The 18,584-nt window shown below is 45.6% G+C and overlaps 9 protein-coding genes across 9 annotated transcripts; 7 read left to right on the top strand and 2 right to left on the bottom strand.

Moving 5' to 3' along the window:
• Positions 1-874: 874 nt before the first annotated feature.
• On the top strand, positions 875-4,485 carry pld2 (putative phospholipase D (PLD); the record flags this gene model as incomplete). The annotated part of the gene is made up of 5 exons (XM_057209018.1): positions 875-1,030; positions 1,085-1,472; positions 1,522-1,665; positions 1,723-3,749; positions 3,799-4,485. 5 exons carry the CDS (start codon positions 875-877, stop codon positions 4,483-4,485), a joined length of 3,402 nt encoding a protein of 1,133 aa, XP_057062792.1.
• A 362-nt stretch (positions 4,486-4,847) lies between these two features.
• Positions 4,848-5,387, top strand: N7495_006366 (uncharacterized protein; the record flags this gene model as incomplete). Its single annotated transcript, XM_057209017.1, has 3 exons — positions 4,848-4,895; positions 4,955-5,038; positions 5,103-5,387. The coding sequence occupies 3 exons, from the start codon at positions 4,848-4,850 to the stop codon at positions 5,385-5,387; spliced, it is 417 nt and encodes a 138-aa protein (XP_057062791.1).
• Positions 5,388-9,173: 3,786 nt separating this feature from the next.
• On the top strand, positions 9,174-10,727 carry N7495_006365 (uncharacterized protein; the record flags this gene model as incomplete). The annotated part of the gene is made up of 1 exon (XM_057209016.1): positions 9,174-10,727. The coding sequence occupies one exon, from the start codon at positions 9,174-9,176 to the stop codon at positions 10,725-10,727; it is 1,554 nt and encodes a 517-aa protein (XP_057062790.1).
• Positions 10,728-10,830: 103 nt separating this feature from the next.
• N7495_006364 (uncharacterized protein) lies at positions 10,831-11,355 on the bottom strand (the record flags this gene model as incomplete). Its single annotated transcript, XM_057209015.1, has 1 exon — positions 10,831-11,355. The coding sequence occupies one exon, from the start codon at positions 11,353-11,355 to the stop codon at positions 10,831-10,833; it is 525 nt and encodes a 174-aa protein (XP_057062789.1).
• Positions 11,356-12,001: 646 nt separating this feature from the next.
• Positions 12,002-13,300, top strand: N7495_006363 (NmrA/HSCARG family protein; the record flags this gene model as incomplete). The annotated part of the gene is made up of 6 exons (XM_057209014.1): positions 12,002-12,167; positions 12,237-12,308; positions 12,359-12,474; positions 12,525-12,565; positions 12,623-12,732; positions 12,804-13,300. The coding sequence occupies 6 exons, from the start codon at positions 12,002-12,004 to the stop codon at positions 13,298-13,300; spliced, it is 1,002 nt and encodes a 333-aa protein (XP_057062788.1).
• A 339-nt stretch (positions 13,301-13,639) lies between these two features.
• On the bottom strand, positions 13,640-14,110 carry N7495_006362 (YwbE family protein; the record flags this gene model as incomplete). Its single annotated transcript, XM_057209013.1, has 1 exon — positions 13,640-14,110. One exon carries the CDS (start codon positions 14,108-14,110, stop codon positions 13,640-13,642), a length of 471 nt encoding a protein of 156 aa, XP_057062787.1.
• A 715-nt stretch (positions 14,111-14,825) lies between these two features.
• On the top strand, positions 14,826-15,142 carry N7495_006361 (uncharacterized protein; the record flags this gene model as incomplete). Its single annotated transcript, XM_057209012.1, has 2 exons — positions 14,826-14,932; positions 15,025-15,142. 2 exons carry the CDS (start codon positions 14,826-14,828, stop codon positions 15,140-15,142), a joined length of 225 nt encoding a protein of 74 aa, XP_057062786.1.
• Positions 15,143-15,178: 36 nt separating this feature from the next.
• N7495_006360 (uncharacterized protein) lies at positions 15,179-15,426 on the top strand (the record flags this gene model as incomplete). Its single annotated transcript, XM_057209011.1, has 2 exons — positions 15,179-15,322; positions 15,391-15,426. 2 exons carry the CDS (start codon positions 15,179-15,181, stop codon positions 15,424-15,426), a joined length of 180 nt encoding a protein of 59 aa, XP_057062785.1.
• Positions 15,427-16,561: 1,135 nt separating this feature from the next.
• Positions 16,562-18,426, top strand: N7495_006359 (GMC family oxidoreductase; the record flags this gene model as incomplete). The annotated part of the gene is made up of 3 exons (XM_057209010.1): positions 16,562-17,499; positions 17,547-18,163; positions 18,218-18,426. The coding sequence occupies 3 exons, from the start codon at positions 16,562-16,564 to the stop codon at positions 18,424-18,426; spliced, it is 1,764 nt and encodes a 587-aa protein (XP_057062784.1).
• Between the last annotated feature and the right edge of the window lie 158 nt (positions 18,427-18,584).

Raw genomic sequence — 18,584 nt, 5'->3', positions numbered from 1 at the left:
GTATGAGGGTGACACGGAGTAATCAGAGAATCGACTGTTCTCCAACTTCTCCACCTTCTCCAATTTCTCCAATTTCTGGTACTAAAGACTTCTGAGATAACCTTTTCTTAACTTACTTTGAAAATCCCATCTTGTAAATCTTGCAGGACTTAGGGCAAGTAGTTAACTAGTTATTCCGCCAAGCATTAGTAAGACTTCCAAGCAATGCCAAGCATCCCGGGAAATCATAATGCCCGAGGTCTTGACCTTTCTGTTGACCGCAATTTCGAGTAACAAGATACGAACTTACTCGGTTAAGTCTTAGAGAAAGACACTAAACCCCAATGGGAGGGATTATACCATGATGTCACATCCAAAAAAACCTCTATTCATCCCACAAGATCGTAGCACTGATGTGAGCCTGGAGTCCTGAGAGAACTATTGATTTCTTGTCCTTAGATCGAGTTATGAACCAGCATATAATGGACGAACGGGTGAACTATGGATCTAACGTACGAGAGATGCCAAGTAAAATGCCACGTATGCTAAGTAGCAAAATGAGTTACGATGGCCAAACTGGCCATTCTAGATGCGATATACGGTCTTGGAATGTGTCAAAATTACTAGAATGCTTGCTGCAGCCAACCGGCGTTGCCGATCCATGCCAAGCAACATGTTTATGCGACCTATATGGAGACATTCAAGATAACACGCATAAAGTCAGCTTACTCTCCGTTTTTAGAAAGGTTCGGGGTGACGCGGGAGTGAAACACAGCCACGATGGAGCAGGAGACGTGGCTGGATTGCGGGGCATCCAATTCACTTAAGGCTCCTCAATTCTCTCTTTTCTTTTTCCATCTGAAATCCAGAATTTCAGTTCTCTCTCATTATCGCCATGTCTCAGCAAAATAATGATTTGGCCTATGGTGGCTATTATGAAGCCGAGCGGGGATCCGATGGCTCCAGGGGTCTGAGCGATACCTTCAAGAAGTTCCGCGACACTTACGGCAGCTACTCGGGTTCTTCAAACCAGGGCCATGAGCAGTACCAGGTATGCATCATCTATAAAACTAAACTGATCTTCAAATAACATGTTTCTCGGTAGAATCAAAACCAAAGCCCGAACCAGAACCAGAACCAGGGACAGAACCAAGCCCCGCAGTACGGATACAATGACCAGAATGCTCCCCCTCCAAACCAGTATCAACAAAGACCTCACAAGGAAGATAAAATTGGTGGGTTCTTAGATAAGATCCAAGACGTTGTAACAAACATTGGCTCCGAGTTTGCCACAAAGCTGGGTACTGCTGTTGATCCACAGGCCTATGCGCAATATGGTACCGGCGGCAAGCCAGCAACCGAGAACCGTTTTGGAAGCTTCGCCCCTCCTAGAGAGCACAACGATGTGAAGTGGTATGTCGATGGATGCAACTACTTCTGGGCTGTGTCTCGAGCTTTGGAAACTGCCCGGGAGTCCGTCTGGATTCTGGATTGTGAGTCCCCTTGTGTTTTGCTGTAGAAGCCCTTCTAATGTACGAATAGGGTGGCTGTCTCCTGAGCTCTACCTGCGTAGACCTCCTGCCAAGAATGAACAATATCGCCTCGACCGGATGCTGCAGGCTGCGGCTCAGCGCGGTGTGAAGGTCAACATCGTCGTGTACAAGGAAGTGCCCCAGGCTGTATCCAGTATGTCTGCAACCTTATTTTAACTATCAGGACTATGAAGCTAATATTACGTGAAAGCTTGCTCTGAACACACTAAGAAGGCATTGGAAAGCTTGCACCCAAACATTGCTGTCTTCCGTCACCCTGACCACATTCCAGTCCGCCAGGAGGTGGAATCTGATATTGCTGACTCTCTGCAGCACATGTCACTTCACTCAGGAAATCTAGCCAAAATGTCTGGAGATGCTTTGAAAGCCATCTACGGTATCAACGATGATGTTGTTCTGTTCTGGGCTCATCATGAAAAGCTCTGCATGATCGATGGCCAGATTGCATTCATGGGTGGCCTTGACCTGTGCTATGGCCGTTGGGACACGCACCAACACTCGATCTCCGATGAACATCCCTCTGATGCCAGCGAGATTGTCTTTCCAGGACAGGATTACAACAACTCCCGAGTTCTTGATTTCCAAGATCTCGCCAACTGGCAAAACAACAAGCTGGATCGGAAAGAAATCTCCCGCATGGGATGGTCTGATATCTCCGTCAGCCTGCGTGGTGCAGTTGTAGAGGACCTGCGTCGGCACTTTGTTGAGCGCTGGAACTTCATCTATGACCTGAAGTACAAGGCCGAGAATAATACCAGATATGGAAGAATTGAGCTCTATGGACGGCCAGGATCAGCAAACCTATATCCTTCAGGATACGCGAGCCCGCAGAACCCTCAACCACCATCCCAGCAATACCCTCCTCAGGTTGGAGGCGTTCCAGGAGTGCCAGGCGTGTCTACTTATCCACCCCCTCCTAGTCAGACGCAGATCCCACAACAGCCTGCTTCGTCCTACCAGACGTATCACGCTGAAACACCGCCACCGTATCAAGGCAATACATCCAGTTACCCAACCCATGAAAAGCCTGCTGCCAACTACCAGGCTTCCTCTCCTGCTTACCCAAGTCAGGCTCCCACTCAATACACTTACACTGGAAATTCATTCCCACCGCCTCCTCCCGGTGCCCCTCCTGCTGCGTCGCCTTCCAGCGAACCTTATCAAATCCAGCAACAGGGACAGTCTTCTTACTACCCATCGGCTCCTACTCAGCATTCTGATAGCTCAGACTACCAAGGACAGGGTCAGACTCAGGCACAGTCATCCTACTACCCTGCAGCACAAGATCACTCACAAGGTCAAGGCTCTTATTACCCCTCTGCAGGTGAACAACATCAAACTGCTACTCGTGGACTTGGAGATAATCAGTATGAAAGTGATCGAAGCTTTGTACCGCGTCGTATCCAGGAAAACCTTTCCAGCCTTCGCGGCCAACTGGCTGGTCAAATTCACCAGTACCAGGATCGTCTGACCACCTACGGCCGTCCAGGCTCTGCTCAGACACATGGCAACATCTCATGCCAAATTGTGCGTAGTTGTGCTAAGTGGAGCAACGGCTCTCCCGTAGAGCACTCGATTGCCGATGCGTATGCTGCGATCATCAAGAACAGCGAACGGTTCGTTTACATTGAAAACCAGTTCTTCATCACGGCTACTGGCAACTCACAGGAACCTGTGAAGAACCAGATCGGTGCTGCGATCGTGGAGCGTATTCTGCGCGCTGCTCGGGCCGGCGAAAAGTACAAGATTATGGTTGTGATCCCATCTGTGCCTTGCTTTGCCGGAGATCTCAGAGATGATTCTATGCTGGGTACTAGAGCAATCATGGAATTCCAGTACAACTCGATTAACCGCGGTGGCCACAGCATCATGGAGCTTATCGCCAAGGAAGGCTTCAATCCGATGGACTACATTCGGTTCTACAACCTTCGTAACTACGATCGGATTAACAACACTGGTGCCGTACCTCCCGTTAACACTACAGCTCCTGATGGTTATGCCCCGAACGCTGGCCACAGTTCTTTCGATACCTCTGCCACCTACCAGCAAAGCCCATCAGCTGCTTACCCTGCAAAAGCTGCTGGCCCTGGTAATTGGGACAGTGTTAGCTCGTGCTATATGCTTGGCGGAGAAGATATCCGCAATGTTCCTTGGACCGGCCACCCTGATGCGGAGATTGATGCATTTGTGAGCGAGGAGCTCTACGTTCACTCCAAGGTATGTCTCCTCCTTTATTATATTGATGAAAGTATTCTAATAGAAGTAGGTTATGATTGCGGACGACCGGGTGGTGATCTGCGGATCTGCAAACCTGAACGACCGCTCGCAGCTTGGCGATCACGACTCCGAAATTGCCGTGATCATCGAGGACTTCAACCCGGTGCACTCCAGAATGAACGGCCAGCCATGGACAGCTAGTCGCTTTGCCACCTCCCTGCGCCGCGAGCTGCACCGTAAACACCTTGGACTTCTGGCTCCTCAAGACTACTCTCGACCTGAGCAGAACAGCGAGCCCGTTGGGGTACCGAACCAGTGGGACTTCGACTCTCCCGAAAGCCAGATCGTTTCCGACCCGCTGTCAGATACGTTCCAAAGCCTTTGGAACTCCCGCGCGCGCAACAACACTGAGGTGTTCCGCAAGGTCTTCCGCGCCGTTCCAGATGACAGTGTGCGCAATTGGTCCACCTACAAGGAACTCTACGAGTACTACTTCCACAAGGCAGACGATGAGGCAGGAGGCGACACTGGATTTGGCCCGAAGGCCCGATACCAATGGGGCCATGTGGTGCGTGATGACTTTGCGCCCGGTCCCGACGGAGTCAAGCAGGTTAAGGAACATCTCAGTCAGGTCAAGGGAACTCTTGTCGAGATGCCTTTGATGTTTTTGATTGAGGAAGACGTTGCCAAGACCGGTTTGGCTTTGAATGACATCACGGAACCGATTTACACTTAATCTGATTTCATGGACTTTTGACTTGATCCGACACTTCCGCAACAACGCATTCTTTGCGTTATTTGACATATATATTAACACGAGAACTCAATGCTTCAATCGAGTGCATGTACTTTGAAGTCTATTTAAATTCTATATACAAATATCATTCAAAAAACTATGTCGTTTAGATAAAGTTACCTCTAGATAACGAAACACGGATCAAGATAAAGCTATTCGGTGGACGTCATCGATATCTAGATAACCATAAAGCTGTCAACTTCAACCCCATGAACCCATAATTCGTGCTCTTTTCTCTTTTCTCTTTTCTCTGTTGAAAATTCTTCAAAATCTTGCAAGTATCGTTCTGTACAAAATTCATCATGCAATCTGGTGTTCAACATAAGTCCAACGGCGTACCAACCCCCGAGGTAAGACCGCTCCATCATAAAGTGAATCAACTACTACAAATAACTAACTGTAAAACAAGCCATTGTCTAGAAGCGAGTTGCTTCATTTCAGCAAATATGGCAAACTCCCCCGCAGAAGCCTACTCAAAAACCACATGTCAAAGGTAAGAACCTTCTAGACTCCCTAATCTATACTTCAAAAAATAAAACTGATACTGAATAAAAAAGGAGCGCACCTACTTCGACTCGGGTGATTTCGCCCTCTCAGCCGTACGCAGAGTAACTGACAACGGTACCATAAAAACTGGAATAATGCACCCGCACCGGGAAAGCATCTCTCATTCTTTCTCGCCCATACCGGCTGATAGCAATGTTCGGAAAGATGCAAACTGCGATAACTATGGACGGAACGAGAGTCGTGAGGGTAGTCCACTTACGCAGCAGAATAGTGCTGAGAGCCTTGAGCGGAGGAGCAGTGAGGAGAGGGAGAAAATGATGTCTCGTCGAGATTGATTTGATCGGTTTATTTCTTACGTATTAGATTTGGGTACAAAATTCGGAGGCGCTCTTTTCAGCTGTATCATTTGTTTTATTAGATGTTCCTTTTTAGGGTTGGCTTCCTACCTTTTTTGATGAAGGTCTATACTGGTCTCCGTAGAGCGAAAGACTAGAAAAGGAGAAAGGAGACTACGACATACTAATGCCTAGCCGTACCTAATATCAACTAAGTAAGGGATGTGTTGAAGTAAGAATATCAAGCTAAACTCCCCGACTTCTGCGACACCAACCCACCAAAAATACCTAATACCCACGAATTTATACCGGCCATACCCACTGAGAACGACCGATTGGACCTCATTGGTGCCCATAGTATTCTTACCTATGACCTTGTCATCATATCCATGTCTCTATTCCGTTCCGACTTGCGATCTGTCATCCTATGTGAGCCTCTCCACGATTTATCCAAGACCTGACACAATACAGAGAAGTACCCTTAGGATAATGCCTCGGAGACCCCTTGAAGAGGGGCTGGGCCTTGTTGATGACCATATTGCCTAAAACAGGGCTATATCTTGATAGGGCTTGTTCAAACCTGCAAAAAAAGGAAGTCCTTTGGTATGCCATGAAAGATGGCATAATGAAAATTCCCCACTCGGACGATGATCTCTCTATCCACTTCTTCATCGAGACAGCCTTCCTTCACCATCTTGCTACCTGATGTTCATAGCAAGCTTCTGATTTTGAAATCTCGTATTCTTTCTATTTTTTCTCTTCTTATCCGTTTCTTTGCCTCACATTCTTCTATTTCCCTCTGATGCTTGCATCTCTCACATCTTATTCCATTTAGTATCATTTGATTTTCTAGGTTTGAGTATCATCCGACATCAGGAGAAAGAGCGAGAATCTTGAGATATAGGATCAACAGGAGTTGAAACTGGGGCACTTAGCACCATGGAGGGATGAGAGTTGGGAATAGAATATTTCTTCTAGAATCCGTACACGGCTATGAGGGGATGAAAGATTCATTCTTATAGCCCTGCTAGGAACTCGAGAGCATGAAAAAACTAAACGAAATTTGTGGAAAGCAGACATTCATCAATGTGGTAATTTGTGGATAGGTTTAGCTTGATGATTAAAACGTTGCATAATGCCTTCCAGAATGCCTCAAAGGTGATTGAGAAGAAAAATAAAGAAGAATTATGAGTCTTCTTATACTGATACCTACCTATGATTTTCAGGGCTACCTAATCACCTGGTAAAGTACGTAGTAGTTGAATCAAAACAAGTAGTTAGAAACTGTAAATTGATTGTAATCACTCGAAAAAACGGTAATAGCTAGGAAAAGTTTACTTGACTCCTACGGGCGCTGAATTTGAGCTTATCCGAGATCTCCAGGACTTAATTGAGCCTCGGCTTGGAGCTTTTCTGGAATCCTCAGCCTAAGACTTCAGCCGTATGCTGTGAATACGTAGACCAAGGACTGATATTGGATTTAAGCTTGTATTCCTATAAACTGACATGACCAACAAAATATAATAACTCAGGAACCATCGAAGACTATCAAGACAAAAAGCGTGACAAAATAGATGGCAAGACTGAAAACGACACACAAACCCGAGATTTTTTGTAACTTTCATATAAATACCCCTAATCAGCGAATAGGAAATAGATAGACTTTCTCCTTCTAAGCTACCCTTGTTATCACCCACAAATAGATCGGTAAAAACAACAAGACCTCGCAAAATCATCTCAAACAGCCTGAATTTGAGGGACTAACAGATCGGCATTTAAAAGTTTGTCATCAGGCAGACCTGGATAGCGAGTGATGATGCACAGCATAGAATAGTCTATAAATAAAGCCGCAAGTGATTATAGTGGAATGATTAAGGCTTCGGCCAGAAAGGAATGGACTAGACGGTGACAATAAAAGCAAAATTGAATCGACGTTGGTCGTGTTTAAGGGGTTCGGTTTAAGGGTTGATGTTTGTTCTCAAGGATTCGTAGCACAATTCTTGTCATGCGCGATGAAGATCATCGAAGCAGCTCAATATCGCGTGGTAGTGTGGAATGGTTCCATTAAGGCTTTCATGTAGGTAATCTACATGATAACGCAGCCACCACCGGGGGAGGCTATCGACAAGATTTGGTTAGATTCACGAATATGATGGATTACATAGGTAGAAGTAAAGTGGTGATAGAGCTTACCATTGACTATGGGAGGAGAGAGGATCTGGGGAGCAGCCATTTTGATGGATTGGTTAGGACTTTAGAAAAGCTTGAAATTGAAGTTTGATAGTTGGAGTGGAAGGTAATTGAGTAGATGAACAGAAGAAATTGATTAGGGAAAGACGAGATACTTATATCCTTATTAATGCTACTGAATTTGACTTCCAAGTATATGAAGATACACCTAGAGTAGATGTCAACACATTCTGATTGGATGGATAGTCTTGTCACCTGTGCAGGCTTCTATTGAAGTGGAGTTTCTTAATATTGTTGTCTAGAAGTCAATGGGAAGTGGCGGTCTTCTATTCAGTCAGGCGTATACCTAGGTATTGATTGAGCAGATTACTGATAAACATTGATATATCGATTGGTGAACTTCAAAGAATCATGTTTCAAGGAGATAATATTGTTCTGATGACAACAATCTGTTCGATATCAAAACATGTCGAAGACCTCTTTCATACGGAGATACCCAGAGATTAAAACTTTAATGGAAGTCTTAGTAGATGTCACCATGAATATGAGAACAATAATAAACTACATATGAAATTTTGAAAGAATACAGCTCATCAAGCCACAATGGGAAATGCTTTGGACAAAGAGACTCGGGAACTCGAAGTCACCTGCCACGCTTAATATTGTTCTCGAAAGAGCAATCACTTTTCCTTTTCCAGTTACAGAGCTCCTCGCTAGGTACCACTGACCAGGCATTGAGGACTAGGTACGAAAATTTCTTTATCTTCATTCCAAGTTCATACGCTAAAAGCCCGGCATCAAACTATAGAATGTTTGTCATGTTTGCATTTATTTTCGTTGTCAAGTCACATGACTCTACTCCTTACTTCCAGCCTCCATCTTCCGTGCCACCACATCCACCATACCATCACATCCCATCTCATTTTTTACTTCAACCATCAGCTACGACCCAGGTTTTCTACTTGCAAAGCCTAGGCGCGTGTTTGCTCTACACTGTGGCGATCCGAGTCTCGTGTTGACAGCAGCGCATCTGCGCGGCAGCCGACCAGACTTCGTGAACGTAGCAGCGTTCTTGCGAATCCCTAGTGTCTAAGCTCTAGCAATCTGGCTGTCAAATCTGAACTCCTATTACCTCTATCAACGCAGTCAAATTACATATCTACTCTTCATCTCCATTACACCCGTCATCCATTCAGCCTTAGCATCAAATTCCATCTCTTTTTTTTTCCTCCAGACATCGATAATCGGTACGACCCAGATAACCTACTCGCAAAGCCTAGGCGCGTGTTTGCTTTACACTGTGAGCGGTCCAAGTCTCGTGCTGATAGCGGCGCATCTGCACGGCAGTCGACCAGACTTGTGAACGTAACAGCGTTCTTGCGAACCCCTAGTGTCTCGGCTCTAGCAATCTGGCTGTCATATCCGTTCTGTTTGAGTCAGGGCTGCTCTTAAGCGTAACCGCTTCCAAAGCCTGGGTGGGCGGGTCCAACCCAGTGTTGGGGCAAGTTTTTCTTACTCGTGTTATTGACATTTTATATCTCAGGGACTAATGGTATGGTTACTTTCCCGGGTTACTCTGTCGCTTGAAAATTCACAATGTCTCTCAAGCCATTCTCCTTTGATCCTCCGACATCCCTCGCCCTCGAGGGAGATATTTCGTGGAAATTAAAAGAGCCAGTGTTGGTCATATGGCGGGATTCAGATCAGACCCTCTCCCTCGGGCAGCCATGTTCTTTCAATAGTAATACCCCTACTTTGGTGACCATGTGGGTAGGTGAAACGCCGGACAAGAAGCTGGCAGTAGTATTACTGCAAATGACCATCTCTTTCAAAGTCTCATCTCGCAAGAAGAGCTTTGATTTGTTCTTAATTCTCCCATCTGATAAACTTTGCGTAATGGATAATACAATCTCAATAAATGAGGTTCCACCCGATGTTTACCAACGTCTAGAACAAGCCCGCTCAGAGTCATCAGAGAGAAGGAGATTATCGCACCTCAAATTCCAGCTCGACTGCCCAAGTCAAGTACTCATGAATGTTCAACCGACTAGTGCCAAGCCTATTTCTGGCACAGCTTTACACATCATGCTTCTCCTTAAATCATTATCGCAAGTGCTGTCGTTCGACGCATACATCGGCTATAGCACATACGCAATACAGGCCTTAAGAACTCTCAAGACTGGACTCGATAGTGGTGCCAGGACACCCGAAGTCGATTTGAAAAATGCGTACGCCGGTGCTGGAGGCAGTCTAGACAACTGGGAACAATACAACACGGAACATTTTGCTCGCAGCGCCAATGATATTGCACCGAGCAGGAAAAGGCCAAGGAGGGGCTCTTCTTCAAGCACACCACCGAGACAAAAGGATTTCTCCAGTCAGTACATCCAAGAACTTGAACCAAGTAATCCACCGCCCTATGTACAACTCGAAGAAGCACCTCCCACGAATCCTAAAAATTCTCACTCGGAGGTCCTCGTTGCGCGAACGGACAGTGATTATGCTCCGTCTCCAGTTCTTGCTTTATCCGACGACGGGGACTACATCCCCGAGACCCCTCCAAAACCAATCGTGGGCGTTCAAGATATTACCAACGACCCTTCCATCGCAACAACCAATCCAATCGTCGAACCAAATGATACTACGCTTCGAACATCGATGACTTCTTGGATTCTGGCCATGAAGAGAGTCGACGGCGACTTTTACAAAGCCCACCGACTCCACCCGGTGCTTCTATCCCTCGCGAGTGCTGCATTAAGACAAGACACGGATCAGTTCATCAAAGCTAAAGCCCGAGGCACCACGATTGTCTTGGCAAAAGATGCTGCCGCGACCATCATGGGCCAGCGGATTCACACCACCCACCAGGAAACACCAAAGCTGCTGCATGAACAGGAAATGTTGACTTCGTGGATGTACGGATTTGATCTCAACACGGATGTGGTCATGCTTCCTGTTCTGCGCGTCATGGCTCTCTGGGCCGTTGCGCACAAAACGCATACCAATGCCAAGAGTCGTATGGTAGACCAGATTGGTGATGATGCTAAAACTGCGGAACTAGAAAAAAGCTTCAGACGATGCGAGGCTGAGTGTATTGCGGAATTTTATACCCACCTTGTGTCAAGGAAGGAAGCTCAAAGCATAGTATAAATTCTATTTCAAAATTCATCTCTATTATCTCTAATAAGTGTTCGCCTTAATGTATGCATGCATTACTACAACAGTCTTTTGAACATTTGTATACATCGACTACCTAAACATTGGCTTTCGAAGCATCAACAAAAACTTGCTGAAACAGATCATCCCTCGTTTGATCTGTGATTTTCGAAATAGCAATAACCTCCTCGTTACCATCGGTCAAAGCACGAAAGACCGACTCAGCAGTATCATACTCAATAGTAGTGAACCCAGGCCTCTTCTCATAGACCAGGTTTACAATCGGGGCGTGTAGCGCGACCCTGATATCATGCACATCCATTGCTCCGGCAATTAGGGAATTCCCAAGCACATATTGTCGTGCCTTTTGCGCACGTCCGAAGAGAGTAGATAGTTTGCCATGATCTTGGATATCATAGATGGTATATGGTTCGTCTCCGCGCATCTCGTTGACTGATGTTTCTAGTTCTTGGAGAGTTGTTGCGGATTTCACACTGGCGGACTTGTATCTGCCCAGTCGGCTTTCAAGTGAGGTGATGAAAGTGAGCCATGGAACGGGTAACTCGATTGTTTTATGGGTGATTGTTCGACTTGTGTCGATTGAATAGTCTTGGATCGACATGGTATTGTTTTTTGCAAATTTCTCACTCAGCTACCTGGTTCTAAAAATCGAATCCAATGATTGTATATTGCTGGGCTTGGTGGATTGAGCCTAATAGTGTAGATTTAGTAGTGTAGTTAACGTTGAACTGGTGGGACGTTGGAATTCAAACGTGGAAGCCGTGCATTTATACCTCTGAAGGATTGAAAGGGTAATTATTAGCATATTGCTGTGCTCTGATTTTGATCGGTCTATCGTTTACGCATCTAAGAATCAATTTACTTCTATCAAATAATCATTGATGGTGTTGAGTAATCCCTAATATTGACATAGAATTTGATGGTCCGAGCTTTCGTGGTCCCACTTCGATGAATAAACAATAAATCGGTAGTCAGACAATCCAAAATGGACAACCTACCAACTCACTGCCCAGCCCTTTTTGAAATGCGGAGCTGTTGCGTAATATCGAATAGTACCGAGGGCACTGTATGTTCCAATGAATAATCTCCCGCAGATCCATAGATGAATTAGGGTCGAATGCCACATAAATAAGCACGATGACCATGCCTCGGATAAACGTCTTCACACTTATAAGTCTCCAGTCTTTCTCTGTACTGACACGTTAGAATCCATCCAACATCTTCTATCTATTTATAAGTTATTCACTATGGCCCAGAAAATCCTTGTTATTGGCGGCACCGGTGCCCAAGGCTCAGCCGTCGTTAAGGAGCTTCTCGAAGCACCATTTGAGGTCCGAATTTTGACCAGAGATCCAACTAACGCCGGGACACTGGAGAAATTCCCACCAGGGAGTGGAGTGGAGTTGGTAAAAGGTAAGTGCCTATGCTCTTCTGCAGATGACGGTGTCAATCATTTGATATCATCCACTAACGGATAACCAGGCTCATTCATGGACATTAAAAGTATTGAAGCGGCTCTCCAGGGCTGCTACGGCTTATATCTCAATACCGATGGTATGTTAAGCTTAAATCCTGCTTTATGGGCATTGGCTTATCGCCAATAGGCTTCACAGTGAAAGAGGCAGATGAGATCTGGGCCGCTATCCGCATCTTTGAGACAGCTAAGACGGTTTCTTCGTTGAGACATTTCGTCTGGAGTGGCTTGGATTACTACCTCAAGGTAACTTACTTGCTGTCGTATCCACCAATCAACCACTAATGGCTTGGCAGTTGGGAAATTATGATCCTAAATACGCTTGTTACCACGTCAAGTATGTTTTTTCTCTCATTTTAGGACTCTTCATATCCAGACATTAACAGCGTTTTAGTGCAAAGGCGAGAGTGAATGACTGGCTCCGATCACAAGATTCATCAACTGAGCCTCAGGGCCTTGCATGGTCAATTATCAACTCGGGGCCATATATGGAGATGCTACACGGTAAGCAGGAGAATGCATAACTGATTGGTAGAATCTTGAAACACATTGCTGATACATACATCATCGACCAGGTGGCACCTTTGTTCCAACGATCAAACCAGATGGAACGCACGTCTTTTCTTTCCCCTTGGGTAAGGGAAGATTACCTCTGATTGCACTCCCTGACCTTGGTACATTTGCTCGAATCATCTTCGAAAACCGTACTGAATGGTCGGGCCGCACCCTTGGTATCACATCTCAATTCGTTACCGGAGAGGAAATTGCAAGCACTCTCACGAAAGTAACTGGTGTTACAGCAGTTTACGAGCCTTGTACAGGGGAGGAGTGGGTTTCTCGAATCCCCGGGTCTTCGGGACCTGTTGCCTCCACAGACCCAACTGGCCCTACAAGCCGGGAGAACTACCTTATGTGGTGGCGTGCTTATGAGGATGACCTGATTGCTTCAGAAAGAGATTTTGATCAACTTAGAGCACTCCACCCTGGCTTGAGAACCCTCGAGTCGTGGATGAAGGAAACTGGATACACGGGAGAAAAGAAGAAGTTGTTGAAGGGCCAACGGCAATCATAGAGTCTCTCTGTCGGAATGTGCGCATCAAGTACGTATGTATCTATAGAATGATCTCGGATATTATCAGTTATAACTTACATATACAATTGGACCATTTTGGAAAGCCAAATTCGATTATTGCTGTAAACATCGTAAGATATAAGCAGAGTAAAGGTGATGTTCTACTTCATCATCATAAAGTCCGTACCAATTGCTCCATTTTCCACTCAAGCAGCCATGGAAGGCATAAGAATGGAACCCATTAGCAGGATGAGCGTGGGCAGACCGATCAACAGTCTCAGTGCATCGGCGGACATTTATGGCATAAAATGACCCTCAATATCATTATTCAGTCATCCATCAATCACCAAAATGACTTGCCACATGATGAGCGACGGCGGCTTCATCACCGGTGAACTCGCCACAGACAGGGCATGTTATTACTTCCGCTGAAGCATGTCGGGCCTCGACGTCTGTATCTGTCGGCTGTGTATTGGATTCACCTCCCTTCCGCTGCTTCTTCTGCTTCCCTTGCTTGACGTATGCATCTAAGCCGATGATTTGCGATGGAACTTCCGGCGCCGAGGTGTTCATCAAATTTGATTCGGCTGTCGAGGGTGAGGTTGTAATAAATGTCCCTGTCATCATGGACTGAACTCTTCCGACACGACCATCAGAAAGCCTGACTTTGATGCCCCGTGGGTGGTTTCCACGTGTCAGAACATTTGCAATGGTTCCCTGCACTTGTTTTCCGGTTCGTTGGTCGGCTTTGAGAACGATGTTGACAGAAGCGCCGGGGGTAACTTCTTTTGTACTTGGAACACGATACATTTTGGTAGTTATTGCCTTTCTGGTAACCTTCCACATTATCCGATTCTGTTTCCTGGGCTCGGTAGATGTATCTAAGTGTACGCGACTCATTATTCAGTTGTTTCGCTGGCATAATAAAGGCGGTATAGAAGACGGTGAGCGGCTTACTTTAGCTACTGGTGTCTGATAAATAAATATTTAGCTAACTAACTATATTAGTTATTTGTAATATCGTTGCCAATGGTTAAACTGTTACATCGTCATAATGACATGATGCATTTATCATTTCGGACAATGTCTGAGAGTAATCATTTGGTATTGCCTTTTATATTTAGTATACTGGCTTGTCTCGATCCAAGATTGTGGGCAATTCCTAATCTCCATCAATCCTTTTCTTCTCTCATAAGGGCGCAGAACAACAGGGCTGAGATCTTATCCCTGTATTCCACGCAGAATTAGAAAGAAATCCAGGGGCTGACCTGATATCAATGCCCTCAAATCATATATCTATCGACATAATGTTTCCCAATACCGTCAGATATCTTATTCTACATAAATCAATCCCAAGATGGTTTGTTGATACTGCACAGAGAAGAATCAGAAATTGCTGTCCCAATTCCCGTCAAATTACAATCGAAGGATCAAATTGAAGGATCACAATCGAAGGATTGCAAACGACTAAAACAACAGTTTTACTCATGGCTTGATTGTGCTCGGTCCTTTCCGAGTTATTTTTATGTCCTATATTTTGGAAATAACGCTGACCCAAGCATTGTCGGGTCCGTCATTCGAGGGAAAGTTATCGATCCAACGACAGCTAGAAGATATTTTCTATCGACTAAGGTCTATTCGGCAAAACAACAGAATAGAGCTTAGGGGTGTTTGCAGAGAAGGCGTCAAAGAGCTCCATACTCACCTATATACCATATTCAAAGGCATCACTACAACCAGTTAAGCGAACTACAATTTTTGGCCACTCACTATGGTAGTAACTCATACACCATGCGCCCTCGTTCCCTCTTGCACCAGGTTTATCATAATATGACACATTGATTGGTCTTCAATCATAGCCATGGTACTGACAATATCATGGTGGCAAAGGATCCGAATATCGATGGTCATAATATTGTCACTGTGATCATTGACTGGGAGCTCAGCGGCTTTCATTCGAAGTATTTTGAGTGTACTACTTTACCTAACGCGCCCCGTGGGCGTAGCGAATGGAACCGACTAGTTTCTCTCCATACCAGAGAATGTCTCACCTTCAAAGTTCTGAGCATATTACAATCTGACAGATGTAGACTAAGACTTTCGCAGATGATCGGACAACTCTTTAATCGTTATGGCTCCTACCAGAAATCTCCGCATTTGTTGACTCATGGCTTCAAACGCCTTTCTAGGTACAATGGCCCGGAAAGCATTATCCCAGGGTCTGGTACTTTGGCTTGTCACTTTAGGGATACACTTTCGGCGGTCATAGATAACATCCGGGCCGAGATCCTTTTTGCTCGGCAACTCGGACCATACGGCAAGCCGTTATGAGATGGATACTACAGATAACACACAGGAAAGGGATTGGGAAAACTTAACATGTAACATTTGAGGGAAACCGGTCCTGAGCTAGTCTTATCTGGGTTCCGGTGATAATTATATATGTATGAATTCGCCTGATAGAGCCTAAAAAAAGTCCACGGGTGGCGTAAAGGCTAAGTATGCACGGTAATTTACTAAGCACTTCTTCAGTTAAACACGTCTTTTTGTCAAAACATTACCATTCCAGAGCTTCAGGGGCTTCTTCAAATTCGAATTGCTCTACAGCCAAATGTGTGGGTTGATAACGTCGATCAAAGGGTGTGATGAGTAAATCATTATCAATCTAGCCGTTTGTCTCCACAGTGTTTCAGTCACGCCAGAAACCGGGAAGGATCCGTTAATATTTTGTACTTTTTCCATAAAACTTAGAAAGATCCATTAGTTGCTGATCGATGATTCCGGATCCCTTTCTTTTGTTTCATTGATTCGTCGAAGGAATCGCCTTCCCCTGACATATATCATGGCATATACCAGTCAGCTAATCGAGTTGTCCATGATAAAGTGTTGTACTTCCTCGTGTTTCACGTTAATTTCTACAATGTCTGAGTATGTGTACAGTACCCGGTCATGTTCGTATTCGATGAACCAATTCATATTCCGGATGAGATAATTGTGGGCCAGAGAGCAGATCATCGGTTTAAGAGCTACAACGGGAATAGGCAAGATGCTTAAAAAGTATTTGTCAGGCTAATGTCATATTTGGAGAACTTTTGAAAGCCTGCCTAGGCTCTGAATGGATGCTTTTGGAAATTAACATCGAAGGGGGCTGCGCTCAAACTCCAAAGTATAAGAAGCCATGATTGTTCTGAGGAAGTGACTGAGTTCAGCAAGCATTCATTCGTAGTCTTCTGAGTTTCAATTACGAAGAGTCTATTCATCATGCGCAGTCTCGCTGTCCTTGCATTGCTTCCCCTGGCGATCGCTGCTCCTAATGCTTCCAAGCCCACATATGACTACGTTATCGTTGGAGGAGGAACCGCTGGTCTGGTGATTGCCAACCGCCTTTCAGAACTTGAACACATCAATGTGCTTGTAATTGAGGCTGGTGGCTCTGTTTACGACAATGTCAATGTGACAAATCCGAACGGATATGGGGAAGCATTTGGAACCGACATCGACTGGGCCTACAAGACAGTCCCGCAAAAATGGGGTGGCAATGGAACCCAGATTATGCGGGCTGGAAAGGCACTCGGAGGTACATCTACAATCAACGGCATGGCGTACCTTCGAGCCCAGGCAGCTCAGATTGATGCATGGGAAACCATTGGCAACGAAGGCTGGAACTGGAATAACCTGTTCCCCTACTACCGCAAGGGAGAGGATTTGCAGAGCCCATACAATTACACGTGGTCCAAAGGAACTGGTATCGCCTTTGATCCTGCCGACCACGGTTTCTCGGGACCACTGAAGGTTGGCTGGACCAAGGACCAGCTGAACGATGGTCTTGCTCAGAGGCTGAACACTACCTATAAAACTATGAGTCCTCCTATTGAGTTCAATGAGGATCCTAACGGTGGTCAAATGGTTGGCTTCTCGCTCTTCCCTAAGACTGTTGACACAGAACTCACAATACGTGAGGATGCTGCTCGGGCCTACTACTACCCCTATAAGTCTCGCAGCAACCTCCATGTGTGGCTCAACACTCAGGCTAACAAGATCGTCTGGAAGGACGGCGCCGAGGTCACTGCTGAGGGTGTGGAAGTTACCCTGGCCAACGGCAAGACTAGTGTGGTTAAGGCGACTCGGGAGGTTATCCTTTCAGCTGGTTCATTGCGATCTCCCCTTCTCCTCGAGCTGTCCGGTGTTGGAAACCCAAAGTAAGTAAGATCTTTCAACCATGAATAATGGAAGCTAACGAGAGTAGGATTCTTTCTAAGTACAACATCAAAACAAAGGTCAATCTGCCAACTGTTGGTGAAAACCTCCAGGATCAGATGAACAACGAGATTGTCTTTTCATCTAGCGCAAACAACACCGGAGCTGCTAATTTTGTGGCATACCCCTCCGCCGAGCAAATTTTCGATAATTCCACTGCTGTTGGTGCTAAGCTCCTTGCTAAGCTGCCTGCATACGCCGCCAAAGTTGCCTCTGCTAATGGAGGCGTGACCAAGGCGGAAGACCTCGAAAGCTTCTTCAAGGTTCAATGGGACCTGATTTTCAAGTCCGGTATTCCCGTTGCGGAGATCCTAGTTGAGCCCTCAGGTCTAACCCTCGATACTGAGTATTGGGGCTCCGTCCCTTTCTCTCGTGGTAACATCCACATCTCATCGGCTGACCCGACTGCCGCCGCCATTATCGACCCGAAGTACTTCATGCTAGACTTTGATTTGTACTCTCAGGTTGCGGCTGCAAAATTCATTCGCAAGCTTTACAAGACTCAGCCATTTGCCGCCATCGTTCAAGGCGAGACTAGCCCTAGCCTTTCTACTATCGCAGCTAGCGCTTCCGAAGACGGCTGGTCTACATGGCTCAAGTCGAAGTGTAAGTTTTTCTACGTAGGAATATATTTTGAAGCAGAACCTAATGAGTCAATAGACCGATCCAATTTCCATCCGATCACTTCAGCTGGTATGATGCCAAGGGAGAAGGGTGGTGTGGTTGATGCATCCCTTAAGGTCTACGGCACATCAAATGTTCGCGTTGTTGATGCATCAGTCGTTCCCATGCAGGTCTGCGGACACTTATCAGCGACTATCTATGCAGTTGCAGAGCGAGCCGCGGATATCATTAAGAGCCAGTTATAGACTTCGTGTCTTCAAGATGGATTTTTGTTTGAGAAGTACGCTGTTGCGGTACGGAGATTTCTAATCAGTCTCTCAATATTAAATATCAATATGGAAATTTCGAGGTTGTTCAAATACAGAATGTAAAAATTCAAAATTTAGTATTAAAGATCAAATCC

The sequence above is a fragment of the Penicillium taxi genome, assembly GCF_028828555.1.
Source record: "Penicillium taxi strain IBT 34144 chromosome Unknown utg000004l_segment0_segment0, whole genome shotgun sequence".
In the NCBI taxonomy this organism is placed as follows: domain Eukaryota; kingdom Fungi; phylum Ascomycota; class Eurotiomycetes; order Eurotiales; family Aspergillaceae; genus Penicillium; species Penicillium taxi.
The sequence above is the reverse complement of the archived record's forward strand: the minus strand, read 5'-3'. Positions and strand labels throughout refer to the sequence as shown.